At 48.7% G+C, this 21,202-nt stretch overlaps 1 protein-coding gene across 3 annotated transcripts; it reads left to right on the top strand.

Annotated features, from left to right (window-relative positions):
- The first annotated feature begins 352 nt into the window (after positions 1 to 352).
- LOC122379428 (indole-3-acetaldehyde oxidase-like) lies at positions 353 to 19,459 on the top strand. 3 transcript variants are annotated; one of them, XM_043361643.1, is made up of 26 exons: positions 353 to 493; positions 4,877 to 5,009; positions 6,456 to 6,688; positions 6,936 to 7,060; positions 7,636 to 7,795; positions 8,496 to 8,703; positions 9,466 to 9,792; positions 10,138 to 10,265; positions 10,545 to 10,670; positions 11,150 to 11,317; positions 11,692 to 11,857; positions 12,179 to 12,294; positions 12,575 to 12,658; positions 12,880 to 13,096; positions 13,589 to 13,781; positions 14,049 to 14,232; positions 14,484 to 14,679; positions 14,978 to 15,095; positions 15,243 to 15,354; positions 15,533 to 15,691; positions 15,879 to 16,007; positions 16,402 to 16,526; positions 16,883 to 17,129; positions 17,429 to 17,525; positions 17,767 to 17,874; positions 18,077 to 19,459. In XM_043361643.1, the coding sequence occupies exons 2-26, from the start codon at positions 4,946 to 4,948 to the stop codon at positions 18,145 to 18,147; spliced, it is 3,861 nt and encodes a 1,286-aa protein (XP_043217578.1). In that variant the 5' UTR covers positions 353 to 493; positions 4,877 to 4,945; the 3' UTR covers positions 18,148 to 19,459. The 3 variants fall into 3 exon arrangements, with proteins under 3 accessions (XP_043217578.1, XP_043217580.1, XP_043217579.1); XM_043361645.1 differs by lacking the exons at positions 353 to 493; positions 4,877 to 5,009; positions 6,456 to 6,688; positions 6,936 to 7,060 and adding an exon at positions 7,143 to 7,192; XM_043361644.1 differs by lacking the exons at positions 353 to 493; positions 4,877 to 5,009; positions 6,456 to 6,688; positions 6,936 to 7,060 and adding an exon at positions 7,220 to 7,258.
- Positions 19,460 to 21,202: the final 1,743 nt, after the last annotated feature.

The following is a 21,202-nucleotide window of genomic DNA, read 5'->3' as shown; positions in this document are numbered from 1 at the left end:
GAGCGTTACTAGAGCTGCATGTTCTACTCATGTTGCTACTTATGCTATCATACACGACATCAAAGAGCTCACCTGGCCTGCCGTCGTTGGACGGTGAACAGGGAGCTAGCTGGACGGTCTGATAAAGAGTCAGAGTGGCGGAATTCAAACACGTCAGGGCCGTTGATGAAGCATAGCTTTAGGTCCCTAGCCGTAGCTTCTGCAGGTTGAGTGGATGAGGTTAGGGATAGAATCAAAGAGCTTAATATGGATATTACAGACGGAGCTCCCTTCCCTTATCTTCATATCAGCACTTACGAGCTCTCGCCGACCGGGCGCGTGGCCTCGAAACCCGCCACTCTACCACCGTCCTTCGTTGGCCGCCGGGTGTGATGCTCGCTTCGCCTCCCGCCGCGCACGGGACCGCCAGTCGCGGATCGGAGCGCAAGGGGCCCACCGGACGACCGCGAGCGAGCTGTCGACATCGACGGGACCACGTGAGACATCTCTGACGGTGAGTACCGACGAAAAGGGGAAGGGTAGAGGCGTGAGAATGTTGGAGTTTTGTTACGCGTGCAACAGAGACATGTATAATTTATTGTGAGCTAATACGAATGTTCAGCTCACCGTGATTATGCCGATACCTAAAGGCCGATACATTATCCGTGCTTACGCCCATAATTACCCTGTGTTACATAACTCACCTATGCGGGAACTGGTATGCGGGTCGCCCATTCGACATTTCGCAGGGGCCGGATTGGGAGGCTACGTTGACGTCCCTCCCCTAGGTGTTACATAATCTACGGTGAACAATGAGCACATCGTGATCAGGGGTGTCGTGAAAAGGTTCACCTACCTATTGTTGTTACTTGTTAGTGTGAGCCTGGTTAGTGTGGCTGCTGCCTGCTGGCTATTGCATTTATTGTGTTCAATAGTTTTAAATCGAGGCCCGAGACCTATTGCGAGCCGTTTATATTGATATAAAACGACTACTTATCGAATCGCAAAAAGATATATATTTTATTTCAACCGTCGTCATATGTAGGTAAATGTATATCCCCGATACCTTTTTTACTTTTATGCCCAGTGCTTTGGCTGAAAACCAGAAGCTCCAAATCTCACATTAGGTCATTTTGGCGGATATTTGTTGAAATAACAGGCAACTTAAGGTCTGTAAAATTTAGACGGTTCAAGTAGAGCAAGATTCGTCCAGATATAGGTCAACACTGAATGACTGATTGCACTTGCACAACATTAAAGCATAGGCGGCGGAACGGGGAGGGCACCGGGGCACCGTGCCCCCCTTTTGATTTTGGCATTTCAACATTAGCCCTATGGGCGTTGCATGGAAAGAATGGGACCAAAAGTCGGCAGTGCCCCCCCCCCTTCATTGAAGGTGTTCCGCCGCTACTGCATTATAGGAAACTGTAATATGATAATTTTAGTGCTTAACCCTCGCTCGTGCTGGCTTTTTCACAGCCGCTAACGTTTAAACGTTTCACAGCCGGGAGGCGGTCGATCGGACAGGGTTGCGAAGTCGATGGATTGTAGGGTGACTCCGACTCCGACTCCGGCTTCAAAAATCGAACGCGACTCAGACTCCGACTCCGGACGGTTCTATTAAAATTCATATTATGATATTAACCCGCGCCCCGCTGGGCTATTCATACGCGCCCTGCTGGGGGGGGGGGGCAGATTCCGCCCCCCCCCCTGTCTAACTTCCGAACCGATGGTCGTAGAAAGACTGGGAAAACGGCAATCGAAAGCTCTCAACAAGGCGGATCTTAAAAGCCCATTTGTTTTGCTTAAGTAGGTCAGAGGTCAGGTCAAGGTCAGGTCAAGGGTACAAAATGCAAGTTTCTACAGTATCGGCCTTGCACCGTAGTTGCCGAGTAATGGACTGAGACTGATTGCCCAAAACGTGTTCTTAGGCTACCAAGACAATATTCGTTGCATGCAATATCATCAATATCATTCGAAGGTCAAGGTCAGGTCAGGTCAGGTCACCAAAAACAAAATACAGAAAAGAGCATGTGCGACACATGGTTATGGCTCATTGTATTCATAGAATTCAATAGGCACACTCAATAAGTGATGTGGACCACCTCTGGATGAATTTCAGGTCGAGGTCAGCCGTCAGGTCAAGGTCGGGTCAAGTGAGGTCAAATTTTGAAGTTGGTTGTTAAGGCCTAAAAAGGTGTCTATCTGATGCAGTTTTTCACGGTGTATCGAATGGTGCTATTCTTGTTTCCGTACGAGGTCTAGAACGTTAAAAAACTTTTTTTTAATTGTTGATTTTCTTTAAAATCAACCTTCGTATTTCACTGATTTTCAATCGGTGACCTTGGTGCTGTCCCCGCGGGCCGGCGCGCGGTCTGCATTCATCCCAACCGCTCATCGGTGACCGGGTTGGCGGCGGCGTTGTGATTAGCAGCAATTAATTTCATTTCCCTTACAGAGGTGCCTATAATTAAGCGCTTGGCGCTTTTGCACCAATCTGGTATTATTTTTTCGAAACGCCTTATAACTATTTGTTTTCTACTTACGTTTCTCTTTTTGGTAATACGTGTTGATTACCCCCGCCCGCACATGGGGGGGGGGGTGGTTGCCCCCCCCCCCCAGGTAGTCTTTCTGCTCTGAACTCAACATTTTTAGAGCTAGGAGGCTGATTTTTGGTATAGCTGCTCCTCTATCCTTTCTTGATGTCCACTGAAAATTTCAAGTTTCTGTGGTTTTTGGTTTCGGAGATGTGACCTTATTCTTCAGGTGATGCCATAACCCATATGACAAATACCCAATATCTTGCTTTGGCTATGGGTCTTGTGAGCTTTTGACACCTTGATTTCGGCCTTTTTTGCCAGTCTTACCTCCCACCTATCATGGAACATGTTGTTCGACGATGTACATATGTCAAGGTCAAGGTCAACCTAGGTCATCCAAGATAATTGCGTTTTGGGCAAGCGAAATTTACTTTTTGTGAAGTTTTTTGACTGCATTTTTGGTAAAAGCTCCGGAGTCGATCATGATTTCATGTAATATGGACACAAAAACAATCTGTGCACACATCAGTATGCACACAGACACACACAGACATACAAACACATAATTGACCTTGACCTAACTTGACCTGAAATGACCTCAGCAACAAAAATCTGGTCGGGTAGTGTGACAAAGAGGTTCTAGCTGGCTTGGCACCAGAAAACAGCATCGTCATCGGTATATGATAAGTAGCGCACTTGATATCCAACGGTGACCCAAAACAGCAACATTTTTTAGTTTGACCTGACCTGGAAGGTCAATGACTGACCTGAGAAGGTAAAACTGGGTATCATTGGATTCGTCTCTTCCCAAAGAATCTTTTTGGTCTTTACCGCTAAGCTCTATCTCCAACAGGAACGAAATGGCGCGGGGGGGATGGCAACCCCCCCCCCCATGTGCGTTCTAGGATGGGAAAATGGCATGTGCGGGCGAGGGTTTTAATAAACATTCTGTGTGTGTGTGTGTGTGTGTCGTGACGTCATAAAATTTTGAATAACTCCCACATTTTTGAACCGATTCTTCTAAAAATTGGTATGTAGGTGCACATAGACCACTTCACTGACATATATTCCGGTTTTTTCGATACACTCAAAATTTTGGATTTTATAGGTAATTATTTTCCAAAAGAAAGTTAGTTTTTTTAAAGAAAAAAAATTGGGCCAAAGTCTATTTTTTTTTTAACCGAGATCGCCATTTGATAGACAAAGTAGAATCACGTATAACCTTTTTATTACGTCTGGATTCCTTAAAAAAATGAAGATGTTAGCGACGTTTGAAATTTTGCCGTTTTTGAGGCGAAAATGGCGAACATGAACGTCACTAAAACGTCATTTTCTCAAAAATTTCCGACGGATTTCACTCAAATTTGCAGGAACGTCTTAAATTGATATATGATAAGGTACTGAAAGTTTGATGTTGCTGGCGTAACGCGTTTAGAAGTTGTTGGCGAAAAACGGGAGGGGGCAGATTCTGCCCCCCCCCCCCCAGCGGGGCGCGGGTTAAAGTTCATAATTGAGAGGTTTTTATTTTGCCTGAAACGATCCCATTTGAGCGTTCCAAGGTTTTGCGTTGCAAATATGCATTAAAAATAACATGCAGGATTAAAAAGCGGGTTCTGGAGCATTCACCGTCTGCTGCTTCTTTCGCTGAAAACGTTCGTCCAAAACAGCAAAATTGCCTTTTTTCGAAAAAATATAATTTTGAGTGCAGTATCGTCAATCAAACAGGCGCCGTGCATTGCGTTGAGCCATGGAGCGTTAACTCCGACTCCGGAGTCAGAGTCGGTAAGATTTTGTCGACTCCGACTCCGACTCCGACTCCGACAACTCCGATTCCGACTCCGACTCCGCAGCCTTGCTCAAGGCTATACATATGTATATCGAATATATCGGACCCAGCCGTTCGGTCCCTGATCGAGCGCAGAAAAGCGAGCGTATGGCCTATGTCGAGATAAAGTCATTGGTTTAGGGTCCTTGGTCATTGTTTGACCTTATCTAGTTCAAATAGCCTGGAGCACTGCCCGATGAATTCGGTCATGTTGCTATCGCTATCCCAAGATTATGCTGTGCTCCACCCCAAATGCTGTTGTGTGCGAATTTGAAGTTGATTCGAGGTGTCCCGAAACTGGGCCGAATCCAGTGCGTCTTGCCGTGGACGAAAAGACCTACTGACGGGTAAAAACGGTATATAAAAGTAAACGGTCGCAGCCTTTATGTCGCTGACTGTTCTACGACCCATGTATAGGTCCATCGCCATTGGCATTGTGTGCCTCAATCACTCGCTGTATTGGTCACCTCGCTAGACCCCTGCTGAGATATTGCTACGACTGTCTAACTGACAAACGGTCGCCATTTTTCAGTGTCAGCCTGCGCGTGACCTGATCGGCCATCACCTCTGACCTCGGCTACCGTCGGCACAGCGGGTCACCATGCCGACCTCTGACGTTCAGTCACCGGCCGTCACCTTCACCATCAACGATGAGCCGCAGAAAGGTCAGTGCACCTGACAGATTCGTAATCCGTAACGTCTCGGCTTCTGACTTTCCTATGAGGAAAAACTCCACCCTCCCCGCCCCCCATCGTCCGTAGTAGACACGTCTCTCATGCGTTCTCAGTGTCACGTTGTTTGCTTTCGGTAGACCCTGGACCGTCTTATTGCCTTATTCCCCCCCCCCCCCGCTGAAGTGATTGTCCTGTCCGAGTTGCCAGCCTGTGAATCTGCGAGTCACTGTGATAGCCCCGGGCGCGGCATAATGCCATGGTGCTATGCGGCGGCGCGAGGGATGTCTTCAAGGCCAGTCGGGCGAGCCGGCCGGCAGGGTATATTGAGAGACGTCGCGGACCGGCCGGGCCGGACGCTCCTCGTCTGTTCCAAGGCCCTAAAACATATACGGAGGGACGGTGGGCTGAAAGAGCTCTACTTCGGTCCGCTTTATACCGTCTCCTTCGAGCAGAGTCGCAGACTGTATGCATTCAGCCGCCGGGTTTATTGAATGCCTGACTGTGTAATGACTAAAAACTCCATTCGTGGTTCACGACCGCCTAAATCGTTCAAAAGAACCTGGCAGGTGAATGATGAGACGTTATCAACAATTGCGTCAATAGGCATGATAATGGTCCAATAAGTATTTGTCGGTGTGTCCCGTGTGTCTCATCGTTATTTGTGTCCGACTGTCCTGCTCGCGTTTTATTTTACTTCACGTTATATTTATTTCAGCCGTTAAGGTCATACGCAAACATTTAACACTTAAACATTAGGTAACTGCACATTAGGTAAACATTAGGTATCAAAGGTTATAGATATTCACCGATATTTTTAGTTAAGTCGCATTAGCTAATTCATTATGGCATCTTTGATTTATTTTATCATTTTTAGGAAAGCAATATGCTTTATTCTCTGCAATATTGACAACGACCTGCGACCTGGCCCGCCCTGTCTTGACCCTTCCCTGACCCCAACGTAACCCCGATCTGACCCTGCCCAGACTCTGTCCTAACCCTGCTCTAGCCCTGACCTAACCAGTAACCATGCCATGACCTGACCTGACCCTCACTGAACCTGACCTGGCTCTAAGATGACCAGGACCCTGGCGTGACTCTGACCTCCCCTGCCCTTACCCCGACCTCATCCTGACTTCACCCTGAGCCTGACCTCACCCTGACTTCACCCTGACTTCACCCTGACTTCACCCTGACTTCACTCTGACTTCACCCTGACTTCGCCCTAACTTCACTTGACCTTACCCTGACTTCACCCTGACTTCGCCCTAACTTCACTTGACCTTACCCTGACCTAACCCTGATCTGACCCTGACCTCACACTTGTCTGGCTTCACCCTGACTTCACCCTGACTTCTGACCCTGACCTGACCGTGACTTGACCTCTCACCTGACACAAACCGACCCCAACCTGACCTCACTCTGACCCTGCACCCTCAGTGCTACACCGTCTATCCCCGGACGGCGCCTCGGGGGACGTATCAGCCACCACCTCACTGGCCGACTACCTGCGCTTCACCCGCCGCCTGCCCGGCACAAAGACCATGTGCCGCGAGGGCGGCTGCGGCGCCTGCGTGGTGTCGGTGAGGGTGCCCGACCCGACGACCGGCGTGATGAAAACCAAGGCGGTCAACTCGTGCCTGGTGCCGCTGCACGTCTGTCAGGACTGGCAGGTAACGAGAGCCTTTGCCAGACCGCGCAACCGAATTTTTCTTACCGAAATAGTATTTATGTATTTATTTCATTTTGGCAGTCACTCATTTTTTGCACTTAAGTTCTTCAATGAGATTTTTGGTGACTTATTTTTCTTAAACCTAACGTCGCCTAAACGTTCCTTTTCTCACCACCTTCGTCGTTTTTGTTTACCTCTTTACAATATGTCGTTTAATTGTTGACACGTCTCAATGTCACTGATCGCAGGTGAAGACCGTGGAGGCGATCGGTGACCGCAAGAACGGCTACCACCCCATCCAGGTGCGACTGGCACAGCTGAACGGAACACAGTGCGGCTACTGCAGTCCAGGAATGGTCATGTCCATGTACAGGTAATGGACCAGTAATTACGCTCAGTGCGGCCACTGCAGCCCAGGAATGGTCATGTCCATGTACAGGTAATGGACCAGTAATTACGCTCAGTGCGGCTACTGCAGCCCAGGAATGGTCATGTCCATGTACAGGTAATGGACCAGTAATTACACCCAGTGTGGCTACTGCAGTCCAGGAATGGTCATGTCCATGTACAGGTAATGGACCAGTAATTACGCTCAGTGCGGCTACTGCAGTCCAGGAATGGTCATGCCCATGTACAGGTAAACAGCGGATCGCATGGTGGAAACATTCACATGGTTAATGTTGGTCGTCACGGTTGGTCGTGGTTGACTGCACTAGGCAGGTGTATGATCGTTCCGCCAAGCTTTTGTTCGAAAACTGCGACTCATTGGCTATTCCTCGCCCTCCTGTTATGCTTTGAGCATAAACGAAAGGTACCATTTCCAGCGCTTCATTGCATTCGTATCCGATATGCAACTGTCTACCCATTGGTATCTCTAACTAGTATTGTATACAGTATCACCCAGCTGCTGTCGCTCTGACACATCTCTTCCGTCACCGCCTTCCACAGTCTGCTGGAGTCGCGGGACACGCTGACGAAGGAGGACGTCGAACAGGCCATGGACGGCAACCTCTGCCGCTGCACCGGCTACCGGCCCATCCTGGACGCCTTCAAAACGTTCGGAGCTGACGCCGATCAAAAGACCAAGGATATGGTCAAAGATATCGAGGTGAGCCAATTAGTATGACGCAGCTTTGCTATTGCCATTTACTGGATATTTGGTTTGGCTGCTGCATAATTGGGTCTAGGAGGGCGCTGCGTGACCGCGTCCGTGTGAAATTTGATTTAATTGACAGTTTACCGTGCTTGATGTAATTGAACGCCGTTTGACGTCCTCATCGCTGCTGGGCTGATTTTCGGCTTTCGTACCTAAAGCTTTTAAGTTTTAAGTTATTCTGTAACTCGGACACGGGTTCGTATAGTTGGATAAAAAATGCATGTCCCTACTGATACTTTAATCAATGGTACGAAACGAGTGCATTATGTGTATCGTATCTCATTCATATCGCCACATAATGGTGACCGCTAGGAACTTAGGTGCTTTCATAACGTGGCGCTGTTACCGTTATCAATGGCCTCAGAGAAGTGTCAATATACCCCGCGCCCCGGATACGATATTATCAATCTCTCTACTCCACAGTCCACGCGACTCTTGTTATCAAATCGCGTGGAATTCGCCCTTTCATAGCGCCAGTACTCTGAAGTTCACGCGAGCTCACCGAAACATATTGTTCCTGGGCTTAGAATGGTCTATGCAACCTTTTAAAATTTCCCTCCCTGTCCTACTGTAATTGTCTGCTTTTTACCTGGACTTTAATATCGTCCTCGTAAAGCCTCCCCGACTGACGGTGCCTCTCTCTCGTGCACAGGAGGCGGCCGGCTGCAAGTCTCAGTCGGGTGGCGCCTGTGGCGGCGGCGGGGGCGGCGGGCGGTGCGCCGGCTGTCCCCGCGCGCTGCCCATGTCCTCTGGGGAGGCGCAGTGGGCGCTCCCTGAGAGCCTGGCCAAGCTGTACGCGGCCATGGCAGCCGTGCCGCGCGGCAGGACACTGAGACTGGTGACAGGAAACACCGGCTCTGGTGGGTTCACAGCTCACGCTGCATGCCGTGGGGTATTGATAACTACAGAAAGGTCAGGCTAATGCTCTCAAATGACAGTTGCTGTAACGAGCAGTCAGGTGTTTGGACTGTAAAGGCCTGGATTGAAGGCTAACTCTCCGTTCGACTAGGTTGACAGCTGTGGGGGTTAATTACAAACGGAACAAAAAAAGTCCGATTCCGGGCTCAGTTGTGTGACAGTAAGATATCTCGGTTAGGTCAATGAAACGTGATAAAGTCACCGATCAGCTATAATGTCTAGGCACGGAATACTGAATACTGACTACTAAGCGATGTTTGCGACCGGATTCTATCGTAAGCAATAGGGTCCGTTACCGATACTGCTACCTATATCTCCGTTCTCGTAGCCCAGTACCGATAGCGTATCTATCGGTAACGGCAAACATCTTGCAATCTTCCAACGCTTGGTTAAATGACTGGCAGAGTGACTTAGTTAACCAGATCTCGAACGTTCTAGCGCTGTAAACTATGGAGCTGGTCGTGACGGCGAGCTTTGATAGTCTCCAGAACCAAACCATCCAGGTCCAGTGTATAGTCAATAATGTCGTCATGTGATGGGTGTTGCTGTTTACGGCCATGACCATCCGTGCTGCTTACGTCTCGGTTCTTATGATGAGGCCGTGCCCGCGCGTCTGCCCCGCTGACCCTGGCTTTCAATAGCCGCTGTAGACGCTGAGGGCCACTGCTACCCCTCCCCCTAACCACCCCGTCTCTGACTGGCAGGCGTCTACAAGCATGACGGACCATTCGACTCGTACATCTCAACACTCAAAGTGCCTGAGCTGCACGCTGTCTCTAAGACGGCCGAGGCGGCCACATTCGGCGGCGCTGTAACCCTCTCGCGGCTGATCGAGGAACTACAGCTTCTGGCGCCGACCGCCGGGTTCGCTCACTGTCGTCAGATGGCCTCCCACCTTCTTTTGGTGGCTAACACGCCTGTTAGGAACATGGGCAGCTGGGCCGGCAACCTGATGATCAAGCACGCGCACCGCGAGTTCCCGTCGGACGTGTTCCTTCTTTTGACAGCCGCCCGCGCCAAAATTGTGGTCGGTGAGTGGCGGATGGTCGATAGGAGGTCGATATATTATGTCCCTTATGTGGGTTGGTGGATGGGACGCCCGTCTATAAAATACTGAAAAATGAAAATAATTAGCCCGGGACCTGGGAAGCAGCTGGTGCTTGTTGGAACGGTTGTTCCATGGCCCAGTGAAAAGGAAGGGTTCTACACAATAGGCCCTGGTGGCAAGTGTCCATGTGTTGCGTGATCAACGGCCGTTTTACTCCTTCAGTGTGAAATGTCGATTGGGCAAGTAGTGTGCTTCCTTTCATAGTCTTTTCCATTGACCTGTCTCCTGTGCTCCCTAACCCGCGATGTACTCCCTCTCCCTGTTATAGCGGACGCACAGGGAGCTGCTGAGGAGATGGATGTAGAAACCCTCTTCAAGATCGACATGAACCGCAAGGTCATCGTCTCCCTGAAGCTGCCGGCCCTCGACGACAACTACATCTTCAAGACGTACAAGGTAGGCACTAGACGCTGATGTGGACTCTCCGGTGTGTTTAGACTTAGATATTTATATATTTTCATGCTACATACATGCAATAAGCAGTCTGCCCGTGGGTGCTAGTTGCCATTTAAATCAGCAATCGTTGGTATTTATTGTAGCATAGGTACGATTTTGCAACGTCCTGTCTTAAACTGCCCTGATTTCGCTTTTTTTCCCCCTGAGGTGAAACAGTGACACCTAAAGCGCGTCGCTGTGCTGCCGAGGGTCTGACCACACCGCCGTCCGTGTTGGCAGGTCACGCCCCGCGCCGTCAGCGCCCACGCCTATGTGAACGCTGCTTTCCTGTTGCCGGTCAACAAGGACACGATGACTATCACGGAGAAACCCACCCTTCTGTTCGGTGGCATCAGCAAGACGTTTGTGAGTACTGAGTATGGCCTTTTGACGGTCCCAAACCGGCCCGGAAGGTGTATGTATAGCTATGATTTTCTACTTGAGATAACTGACCGAATAAACTGACAAAAAGCACCGAACCTTATAGCTGAAGGTCAGGAATCGTGAAGTTGATTTGAAGTACGCGCTAAATATAGGATGAAGGCTGCAACCTTCAGCTCTACTTATCGAACCCTCGCCTTCTATAGCCTTTCAATAAGCACCGAAGTGCCAATTAAGAATGTAAACTAGTTGTCTTGGTTTTCACGTAATCCCATTACCGTGTGTAAATACAGAAACTGTAGTGTTGTATGTGTGTAAATATTAGTATGTTGGTGTGTCCACTGTCCACATAGTATCACATCACGTCTTTGTGTGTCCGTCTTTGCAAACATTTGTTCTGTCTCCGCTTACTTTTCTTTGTGTCGCTGCCTGCTGATGCGTCACTCTGACATCATTCTTCTCAGGTGCACGCGTCTGCTACCGAGGAATTCCTCACGGGTAAAAGTCTGCTGGACGCCGCCACGGTTAGCGGCGCACTGGCGGCGTTACAAGCAGAGGTGGTTCCTGACGCTGACCCAGAGCTGTCGGCGACCGAATACCGCGCCAGTCTCACCACCAGCCTCCTCTACAAGGTCAGAGGGGGCGGGTCAGATATTAGATTTTAGATTTTAGAGGGTCAGATGGGGGCAGACGTCAAACTGGTCAGAATGTGGGGCGGCTCAGAGGGTGGACGGAAGTCAGAATATGGAGGTCATGTACTGAGTGCAGGGGTCCAATAATACTTTGCTCGGGTCCCAAAGATAGTGATGAGTGAATATATCATCCATCAATCGCACTATTGGGTTAGTATTCCACATACTTACTTAAAGTTTCGTTGAAAATAAATGGAATGCGTTATAATCGTTATAAATTTACGTTTTACCGTTGTAAATGCGACGTAAACATGCAAACAAAGAAAGATTGCCCTTGTCTGACTGTTAATCTGATGCATTTTCCCACACACCAGGTGATTCTGTACACGCTCGGTGACCGGCTGCCGGAGCACCTCCGCTCTGGGGGCGAGGACATCACCCGACCGCCGGTGGTGGGCTCACAGAAGTTCGACACCGACAAGGACCTGTGGCCCGTCAACCAGCCGGTACCCAAGCTCGAGGCGCAGGCGCAGACCGCCGGTAAGTAGTTCTGACTGAGGAACAGCTTATCAACACTCACGCTGTTACGTGATTTCTAAAATATGTTAACTCTTACGTCCTATTAACATCACTAAGTAGGTATTTTGTCCACCACAATCGATTCATCGAGTACCTTTCGTTGTTTCCGTCCTTCACCAATAATATCTCTAAAAGGCTCACGAACTCAAGTTTGTCTGGCCCATAACTCCTGCTTTGTAGCCTTCTCAAACGATTCTGTCAAGAGTCAAGCCGCCACGTAACGCATACAGTCCGAAGCGTTATACCGTAACACGCACTCTAACGAATGTGTGTGGTCGACAGGCGAGGCGGAATACATCAACGATCAGGAGGCACTATCTGACGAGCTGCACGGCGCGTTCGTCATCAGCACCGTGGCCAAGGCCAAGCTGAAGGGTGTGGACGCCTCGGCCGCTCTGGTGAGTGACCTCGGTGACCTGGCGGCGCATCGTCTGATGCGTGGGTAGGCGAGGACGGAGAAAGCAAGGCACCAGATGTGCTGAACTTTGTTGGACGTTATACCCCATTTCTAGTGTTGAATGACTACTACGTGTTATGATGTGATGATTGTACGATATTCAAGCTGAACTGAACAGAGCATCGGCACTGAAACGTTTAAAACGATCAAATACATGTTTCGTGATTTGCTTTTTTCCCCTAAATAATTTAATGTTAACTGAATCCTATATTCTGCTCTAGGCGCTCGATGGAGTGAGAGGGTTCTTCTCAGCCAAGGATGTCGATGGAACCAACAACATCAAGGGTGACAAGAACCCGGAGGAGGTAATGGCTCTGATACGTAGACCTGAACTAATTCCCAGCCTTATGCTTTGTGCCAGATAGCTATCTCTCTGACTTCTCGTTTGTTTTGCATAATATGCTGCAACAAGGTGATGTTGTGCAATCTATCAACGCATTCATTTTGCATGTGTGCATTCTGCAGACCTTCCTGTTGTCCCTGAGCACTTCCATAACGCTCTCGCCTCTCGTCTTCCTGCCCGCAGCTGTTTGTTTCGGACAAAGTCAAGTACTGCGGTCAGCCGATCGGAGTGGTGGCCGATAGTCCCGAGATTGCCCGCCGGGCGGCAGCACTGGTCACAGTCCAGTACGAGGACGTACAGCGACCGATTCTGACCATCAAAGAGGCCATCGCAGATGGTCAGGAAATCAAACCAGACACGATGATGCATCTGGAGATAAACACGGGAGAGAACGTGGACGGTAAGGACGGTGACCTGGCCTGACATGACTTGTTAAAGGGAAACCTGACCTGACCGGCTGGGTGGCAGTCGGTGCCGCCAGATGGTCCATGAAGTTTGTCTGTTGAAATGTGACTTTGTAGCTACCGTAAGGTGGGGCTATTTGAGACAGTGGGGCTATTTGAGACAGTATTTAAAATTGTTATAAAATAAAAACCGTTTGAAATTTATGCTTAATTTTTGCTCAGGCGAATTGCTGTTCGATTCCACACCTTCCTGAGCAAAAATATCACATAAAAATCAAACGATCTTCATTTTATAGCGATTTTAAATACTGTCTCAAATAGCCCCACTGTCTCAAATAGCCCCACTTTACGGTATGTTAGATACGATAGAAACAGTTGACATGCACGGTTAATTATGCCTTATATTATAATACGTTTACATGTAATTTATGCTATCATTGCATACTGCTTCTCTATTCTGACCTTTGCCCTCCCTCCGTCCCCCGCAGAGGCGATCGCCGCGGCGCCTCGCCAGCTGAGTGGTGAGTTCCAGATCGGTGGTCAATACCACTTCTACATGGAGACGCAGACGGTGCGCGCTGTGCCGAGGGAGGACGACCAGCTGGACCTCTTCAGCGCCACCCAGGACATCCGAGACACCCACCACACGGTGGCCAAGGTCCTCAAAATGCCCGCACACAAGTAAGAACAAACTGTGGCAAAAACCGCGCAGTTGACAAGGAATTTGAGATATGATAAGCATCGTAGACGACATATCTAGTTTGAAGTTTAAGACGCTAGTATTTACACTCGTGATAAACTATTATTGTCTGAAACGAATCATCCTCTTTATCGTTGCTCAATTGCTTACCTGATGCATTTCAGCCGCAATCCGTCTTGCTCGTGTTGACTTCATTCATTCATCGGTTCGTTGGTGATCCATTTCGTTTAAATATGTTTAATTTCCAGGATTAACGTCTCCGTTCGTCGACTGGGCGGTGCCTACGGTGGGAAGCTGGCTTACCCGACCACGGTCGCAGCGGGCGCGGCTCTGGCCGCCGTCAAACTCAACCGTCCCGTGCGCATCGTGCTCGACGTGGAGGCCAACATGGAGATGTTCGGAGGACGACTGCCCTACCTGGTCGAGTATAAGGTAAATGGCTGTAATACCTGGTCGGGTATGTATGGCGGGTGGCTGCTGCTCCATCTTGTGAACACCTGGAGTATAATATAGGGCGTCATTCTCAGTTAATTTTTTTCTTACTTGTTTTTTTTTTAATTTCTTTCGTTGGGCTGCTTTTCCTCCAGCAAAGCTGCAACAATGCTACTTAATAGTCGCTGTTGACGAATTTTATTGGACGTAAAGCGTACTCAGTTTCACTCTCGCTCCACATCCTTTTGCAGGCTGGTGTGGACGAGACGGGCAAGGTGCAGGGCCTGAAGATGCGCTACTTGTGTGACGCCGGGTTCGCCTCGTCTGCCACCACCACCTTCTCAGCTGTGTCGATGGCTCAGAATGTGTACCAGGCGACCAACTGGACCGTGGTTCCGGGACACGTCAACACCGACCTGGCGGCCAACACCTGGTGCCGCAGCCCAGGTAGGTTTCGTGAAAGCGAAACGAGTGGCGGGGTGTGCGGAAGGTGTTTGGATGTTGATGACATATACTAGAAGATTGTTATTAGGCCACATTGTAATTTGATATGATGCATGGTAACGTCTGTCTGCCGTGTAGCTAACCGCATACCAAAGGGATGTGTATCGTAATTTGTTACATTTTGGTTGGTGGAAAGCTGTTGTGGTGTTCGTTGTTGTTGTTCGTTGTTGTGTATCGTTTGTGGTGTTCTACTGAGAACTTTTTTACATACAGCATTCCTGATGTCCTCATGTGTCCTCAGGCACCACCCAAGGTGTGGCTGGTATTGAGAATGTGATGCAGAGGATCGCTCACGAGCTGAAGCTGGACCCGTGGGAGGTCCGCAAGGCCAACTTCTTCAAGCCGGACACCAAGTTCGCGTGAGTGAAGCTAATTGGTCGTCGCTTTACAGCGTGGGAGTTACATTTGTTGGTGTACGTAAGCAGCGATGGACCGTGTCACCTGCTGATTGTTTACCTCGCCCTACTCGGCTCTTGGATTGACGAATGACCCGCTCTCCACCACAGACTCAGCGCAAGCGATGAGGCGGACCATGCCGTCTTCACCCAGATGATCGACGAAATGTTCACTGAGGGACAGATCCAGCAGCGAAAGGCCGACATCGCCGCCTTCAACCAGGTGAGCGGCATGTGCAACGATTAAAGTTAAACTTAATTTGAATAAAATACTTATTGGCTAGTTTATCATTAAAGCTTGATGGAATTATTGTAGATCGAGCGAGACCTAGGCATTAAGACGTCGTCGTCCCTCACTGCTGTGCTCAACTCCTTGACTGACGCCCCCCCCCCCCCCCCAGGCGAACCGCTGGAAGAAGCGTGCCCTGTCTCTGGTGCCGCTCCGCTACCCGGTCCACCTGTGGGCCAAATACCCGGCGCTGGTCTCCATATACGACCTGGATGGCACGGTGGCCGTCTCCGTGGGAGGCATAGAGATGGGCCAGGGACTCAACACCAAGGTATGTGTAGTCTCTATGGATGAATAGAGATTGGTCAAAGACTGAATTATAAAGCTTGCAATCGTATTGCAAAGAGAGCGTACTGATCCTTATACGTGTCATGCGAGTCGTATCATGCCAGGCGGCAGCAGCATAGTTCCTGACTCCTGTGCACCAGTGATAATTCGTTTCCCGTTTCGGCCTCCAGGTGGCGCAGGTGTGCGCCCACGAGCTGGGCGTCTCGCTGGACATGGTGTCGGTCAAGCCGTCTGACAACCTCATCAGCCCCAACGCCTCCCCCACCGGCGGCAGCATCGGCAGCGAGATGTCCTGCATGGTGAGTCGTGAGATACCGGTATTGGAGGCCCAAAAAACGAGCATGGCTAGATATCGGTCCTGGCGGCCGGCATAGAAACAGGGCGGGCCTAGATCTGGAACCTGGTGCTTAGTAAAGGAACAGAGCGTTCTTAGATATCGGTCCTTGTGGCTTGTCACGGTAATGGGTCGTGGCCCTTGTAGCGAGAGTGATCCGTGCGGTCTGCTCTTTGTGCATCTCCTACCTGCTTCAAGTGATTCGTGAATGTGGCTCATATGTGATAATAATAACATGTAACATGTGTTAAGTGTGACGCGTGTGACCTCAGTGATCTGAGTTGTGACCGACCGGTGATCTCAGTGGTTGGTGTGTGACTCGTATTTGACTCCTGTGACACTGTGCCCTGGGCTCACAGGCGGTGCGGGACGCGTGTCAGGAGCTGAAGCTGCGTCTTAAGCCGTTCCAAGGCGAGGACAAAGCCTGGATTCAGGTGGTGACCAGCGCCTCCGGAGCGGGAGTCAACCTCAGCGCCCACTCCGCGTAAGGGATCGCCTCTCAGCGCTGTCTGCTGCTACAGAGCAGACGTACACAATCAGTATTGAAAGAAACTTCTTTCTTCTGTTGAATGATAAACTCTAACATTACTTTGACGATATGTCAAACCTTACTTATTGTGTTCACACCTCGCTCTACTCTGTGTTTTCATGTCTTGTTGCACTTACAATTTGAATTCATCAGTCCCTTGATTTATCGTTCCGTTCTTGTATCACCCGATCTCCCTCCGTTCCTTTCTCCCTTTTTATGCTGGTTACTCCTCTCTCGGACCTCGTTCAGCTGTCTCTAACGTCACTAACCACTGCTTTGTCCTCCCTAACGCCGCTCTGCTCTGCTGCCAGCTCCCGCCGCCGCCCGGAGACCTACAACGTGTTCGGTCTGACGGCTGTGGAACTCGAGCTGGACGTGCTCACTGGGGAGAACTGCGTCCGACGCGTCGACCTCTATGAGGATGCCGGACAGTCACTGTCGCCCTGGGTCGACATTGGACAGGCAGAGGGAGCGTTCGTCATGGGACTGGGCCTGTTCATGACCGAACGCCACCGCTTCCATCCGGACACCGGGAAACGGCTCACCAACCGTACCTGGGTCAGTGGGGGGGGGGGGAGGGGTGGAAAGAGCACGGGAATGGTCGCTGGCATTGACGGTGGTATTTTTATCGGAATCGAAAGGGGATTCACAGTGTCTCGTGCAAATATGTAGCTGTTTTATGGCACAACATTTTCCTTTTGGGAATGTTCAACATTAATGGAGGTAAGGACATTTCATTTGTTTTGAAAATATAAAATTGTATTGGTCTGGATAAATTACAGTGGGGCTAAATATGGATTTATTTGTTCGCTGAAAGGATGTATGATTTTCATGTCTTCTTTGATCTCCATTTTCAGAACTACTACGTACCAACGTTGAAGGACATCCCTCGTGACTTCAGAGTGAAATTCTTGAAGAACAACAAGAACGACATTGGCGTGTTCAACTCCAAAGGTACGGATGTATAACGGTACTTCATTGGTGGAACGCTGGGTCTTGTATGCACCAATGATGGTGTGAAATAAACGGCATTATTGTTATTATATCGCCTTAACACCCTGAAACATTGGTTGTCCAGTCTTTGTGAATGTGATTGTGTGTGTCCGTTCGCTGTTACCGACAAGCCGCCAGTCTGTATGACCAGCGCTATCCGTTTGGCCAGCTCTCTGTATGACCAGTATATGTGTATTTTCAGCCACCGGCGAGCCGCCTCTGTGTATGACCAGCGCGTGTCTGTTCGCACTGAGAGAGGCTGTGGCCAGCGCCAGGAACGACGCCGGAGACGCCGCCTGGTTCGACTTCGGTACGTAATGGGATGCATCTGGACAATAATCCGACGAGATGTGCCTGTAGCTATTCATTGGGATTTGAAGGATGTATTCATAGTAGATGTAGCTACAGGTGAACCAATTTTGTTTGGAAAAAGAAAGGAGATAATGCCTACCTATTTAGTTTCTGGCGCTCTCTTGTCGGCAGTGTTGTGTAACATCCTGTCTTGTTTCCAGACGCCCCGGGCACAGTGGAGCGAGCACAGATGGCTTGTGGCACCTCTCTCGATATGATGGTGGTTGCCTGAAGAGAGCATCCGAACATACGCCTTCGGACGGGACCAGCCGCACACTGCTCCACACCGGTGACTTTTGGGGGATCGACGACGACCTGAACTATCTGACAAGACAGACCACGGCCAACGGGACCGAGTAGGTCCGCGACAGTGGCCAGTTTTCGGTCAGCGGTCAGCAGTGGGTGATGTGTGTTTGCTCTTATGACAACTGATAATAATTGGTTTGAAAGGTGGAGTTCTTCCATTTTTGTGCACTGTACTTTGGTTAGTTTCAGCAATTGCAATGGTTAGCTGTGTTGGCTTCAGACGATTATTTTGTTTCGGGAAATGAAATGCAAGTTAGGCATGCTAGTATGGATGCCATTAGAGGCTGTTGTGTACCGTGTTGAACTGCGAGTATGGCGAACTGAAGGATGACTAGCAGGCTGCTTGGTCTGAGCAGTCGTTAATGTTGTGGACCATTTTCTTGTTTGAAAATTTGAGGTCCAGATGACCGTCCAACACCGTGAAAAACGTCAGTTCCGAAAAATACCAAAATTCATTGTGGAGATGTTCTGTGAGATAACAGCCAGTAATAACAAGCAATATGTGCGGCACAATATGCTTAGTAGTGTTTTGGTGTGTATTGAAGGTGATATAGTTCGTTTTTCTTAAGTTTGCCCCTCACTGTAAACGTCTTCTTGAACACAGCACGAGAATTGCTAGCTGAATTACTGAGAAAACTGGTTGGCGCACAATGTATTGGAGATATGAATAATATTTTCAAAATAAGTTTTGAGCACAGACGATGTAACGTTAATGTTAAACGCCGTGCAATTTATAAAATAGTTCAGACATAATTCCTGAGAAGTCGTCTATCACTGTGGAACTGTAGGTATGGGCAACTACGAGCTATGAGTCTGTGAAATAGTAAACAAATTTGATGAAATTGATCGTCTGTGAAATCTGGTGAAATCAATGTGCGCCAACCAGTTTTCTCAGTAATTCAGCTAGCAATTCTCGTGCTGTGTTCAAAACGACGTTTACAGTGAGGGGCAAACTTAAGAAAAACGAACTATAGCACCGCATGCAGCTCACATTGAAACGGTTTGTTTCATTTGATATGATTACACCGGCGCGGTGGCGGACTTTGACCACAATTTATTATTCTCGTGCGATAGAATGTTAACGGAATTTCGGTGGAAATGTTTAGAAAAACCAGGCCCTCCTGGAACTATTGTTCCAAGGCAACTGTTTTGAACGTACATCTTGATACGGTTAGTGGGAGGTGCAGCTTGTCTTCTGTTTGGTGCGGGCTGACTAAAATACATGTAATACGTGTTAATGTCTGTTGGCATTTTGTCGTATTTTCTCCCGAAAAGCCGCTTTCACTCGTTTGCTATGTCAAACGTACACCAATAACGGAAAAATGGTACAAATAATAAACTAATAAAGTCTACACAAGTAGCATGCACTATGCTATAAGTCTCGTATCAGATACCGAAGAGATAAATAACTAGAAATGAAGTCGAGTTTTCTTATGTGTATAACCAAAAACATCCACAGCAAAGAAATGGATACAGCGCCCATACGTGAGCTAAAAGGCTGGAGATATAAATATGTTTGTTTAGAAGAAGAAGAAAAAACATTCTGAAAGGCATTCCCAATAGTAAAAGGAATGAGTCAAACTCAAAAGGGTTGTGCTCAGCCAAAAACGATTAAGGCTTATGTCTACTTATTTAGCTGTAACAAGGTGCGTCCGGACCGTAACCTATCCTGAACAGAGAATCTAATCCTCTATGCAAACGACATTTTCATTGAATGTTCGGGCGGATATGGAGGGTGCAAGACCGATACGCAGCGAATCTATCATAGATACCTATCGGTTATCATGACTGATAAGACCAGATGGGCAGTGCCGTCGCTTACCTCAACCCTGCACCGTGGGATTCAACATTACACAGAGCGAGGAATTGCGAGCGCTGGCGCCGCGCGGCCGCCGAGCCGTATGTTACCCTGGCCGAGCCGGCCGGTCGGTTGAAGCATTGCGGGACAGCATACCGTTCAGGCGCTCGTAAAGCACTGCGGGACAGCATGCTTCTTAGGCGCTCAACGCTGCTGCCATCTTGTGACGAGAATCGAAGCTTGGGCTGCGTTGCGGTACAGCATACCTATCAGGCGTTTATGGTACTGCCACCTAGGGACGAGAATCTAAGTCGGGTGTGCTGCGGCGCAGCATACCGTTCAGGCGCTCACCACTTATTCCTTCTAGGAACGAGAGTCTATGTAGGTAAGCCAAGGTGCGGTGTGGGGGCAGCATCGAGGAGGATGGGGTAATTTGGCCGCTTTTTTTAGGAAGCGAGCTGTAGCTCGAAACTGGCGACATAATTTCTGCACTCTCTCAACGCTGGCAGGTGTAGCCTAGCATTGATTTGACTTTCTTGTACAGTAAACTGAAAATGATAGGTAGAGCAATTACTTATACCTGAATTTTGACATTTTACAAAGGAATGCAAAGCGGCCAAATTATTTCAGAGTTAGCAGCAGGGTTATTTGGCCGGTGGGGTGGGGTAATTTAGCCGGTGTTTATTTAAGGCCTTGATTTTATTTTATAGGCGAGTCAGCTTCAGCGTCAGCATTAACATGTGTCCTATGCGCATTTTTTTTTTTGGCTGACTCGGTGTCGGACTTATATGCGAATGATTTTGGCTCATGTCTTATTTCAGCATTTTCCTGCACAACTGAAAATGCGCTTCCTTAGCATACACTGCTCAATCAAACATTTGTTTTTATTTGTGATAGAAATATTTTCACAATGAAATTTATAATAAGTGAATAGTGAGAGGGCATTGTTTGGGAAAAATCGTTAACTTTTTATTCTAGTAATGAAATAATCGACTAATTATAATTAAAAATCCTTAGCAATCAATGAAATCACTCAGTCAACTCAGTCTCAAGTCCTCGCATCTCGTAACCTTTCGATGTCTGCAAACAAGATGTCGATAGTGTTTGCGAGTTGGAGATGTGACTATCATTTTAGTTTGAAGAGATGCCTAGCATCTTCGTCGTATTGCATTGTGCAGTGTCT

The sequence above is a fragment of the Amphibalanus amphitrite genome, unplaced genomic scaffold (genome assembly GCF_019059575.1).
Source record: "Amphibalanus amphitrite isolate SeventyFive unplaced genomic scaffold, NRLGWU_Aamphi_draft 000078F_arrow, whole genome shotgun sequence".
Lineage (NCBI taxonomy): Eukaryota > Metazoa > Arthropoda > Thecostraca > Balanomorpha > Balanidae > Amphibalanus > Amphibalanus amphitrite.
This window is presented reverse-complemented; position numbering and strand designations above follow the sequence as displayed.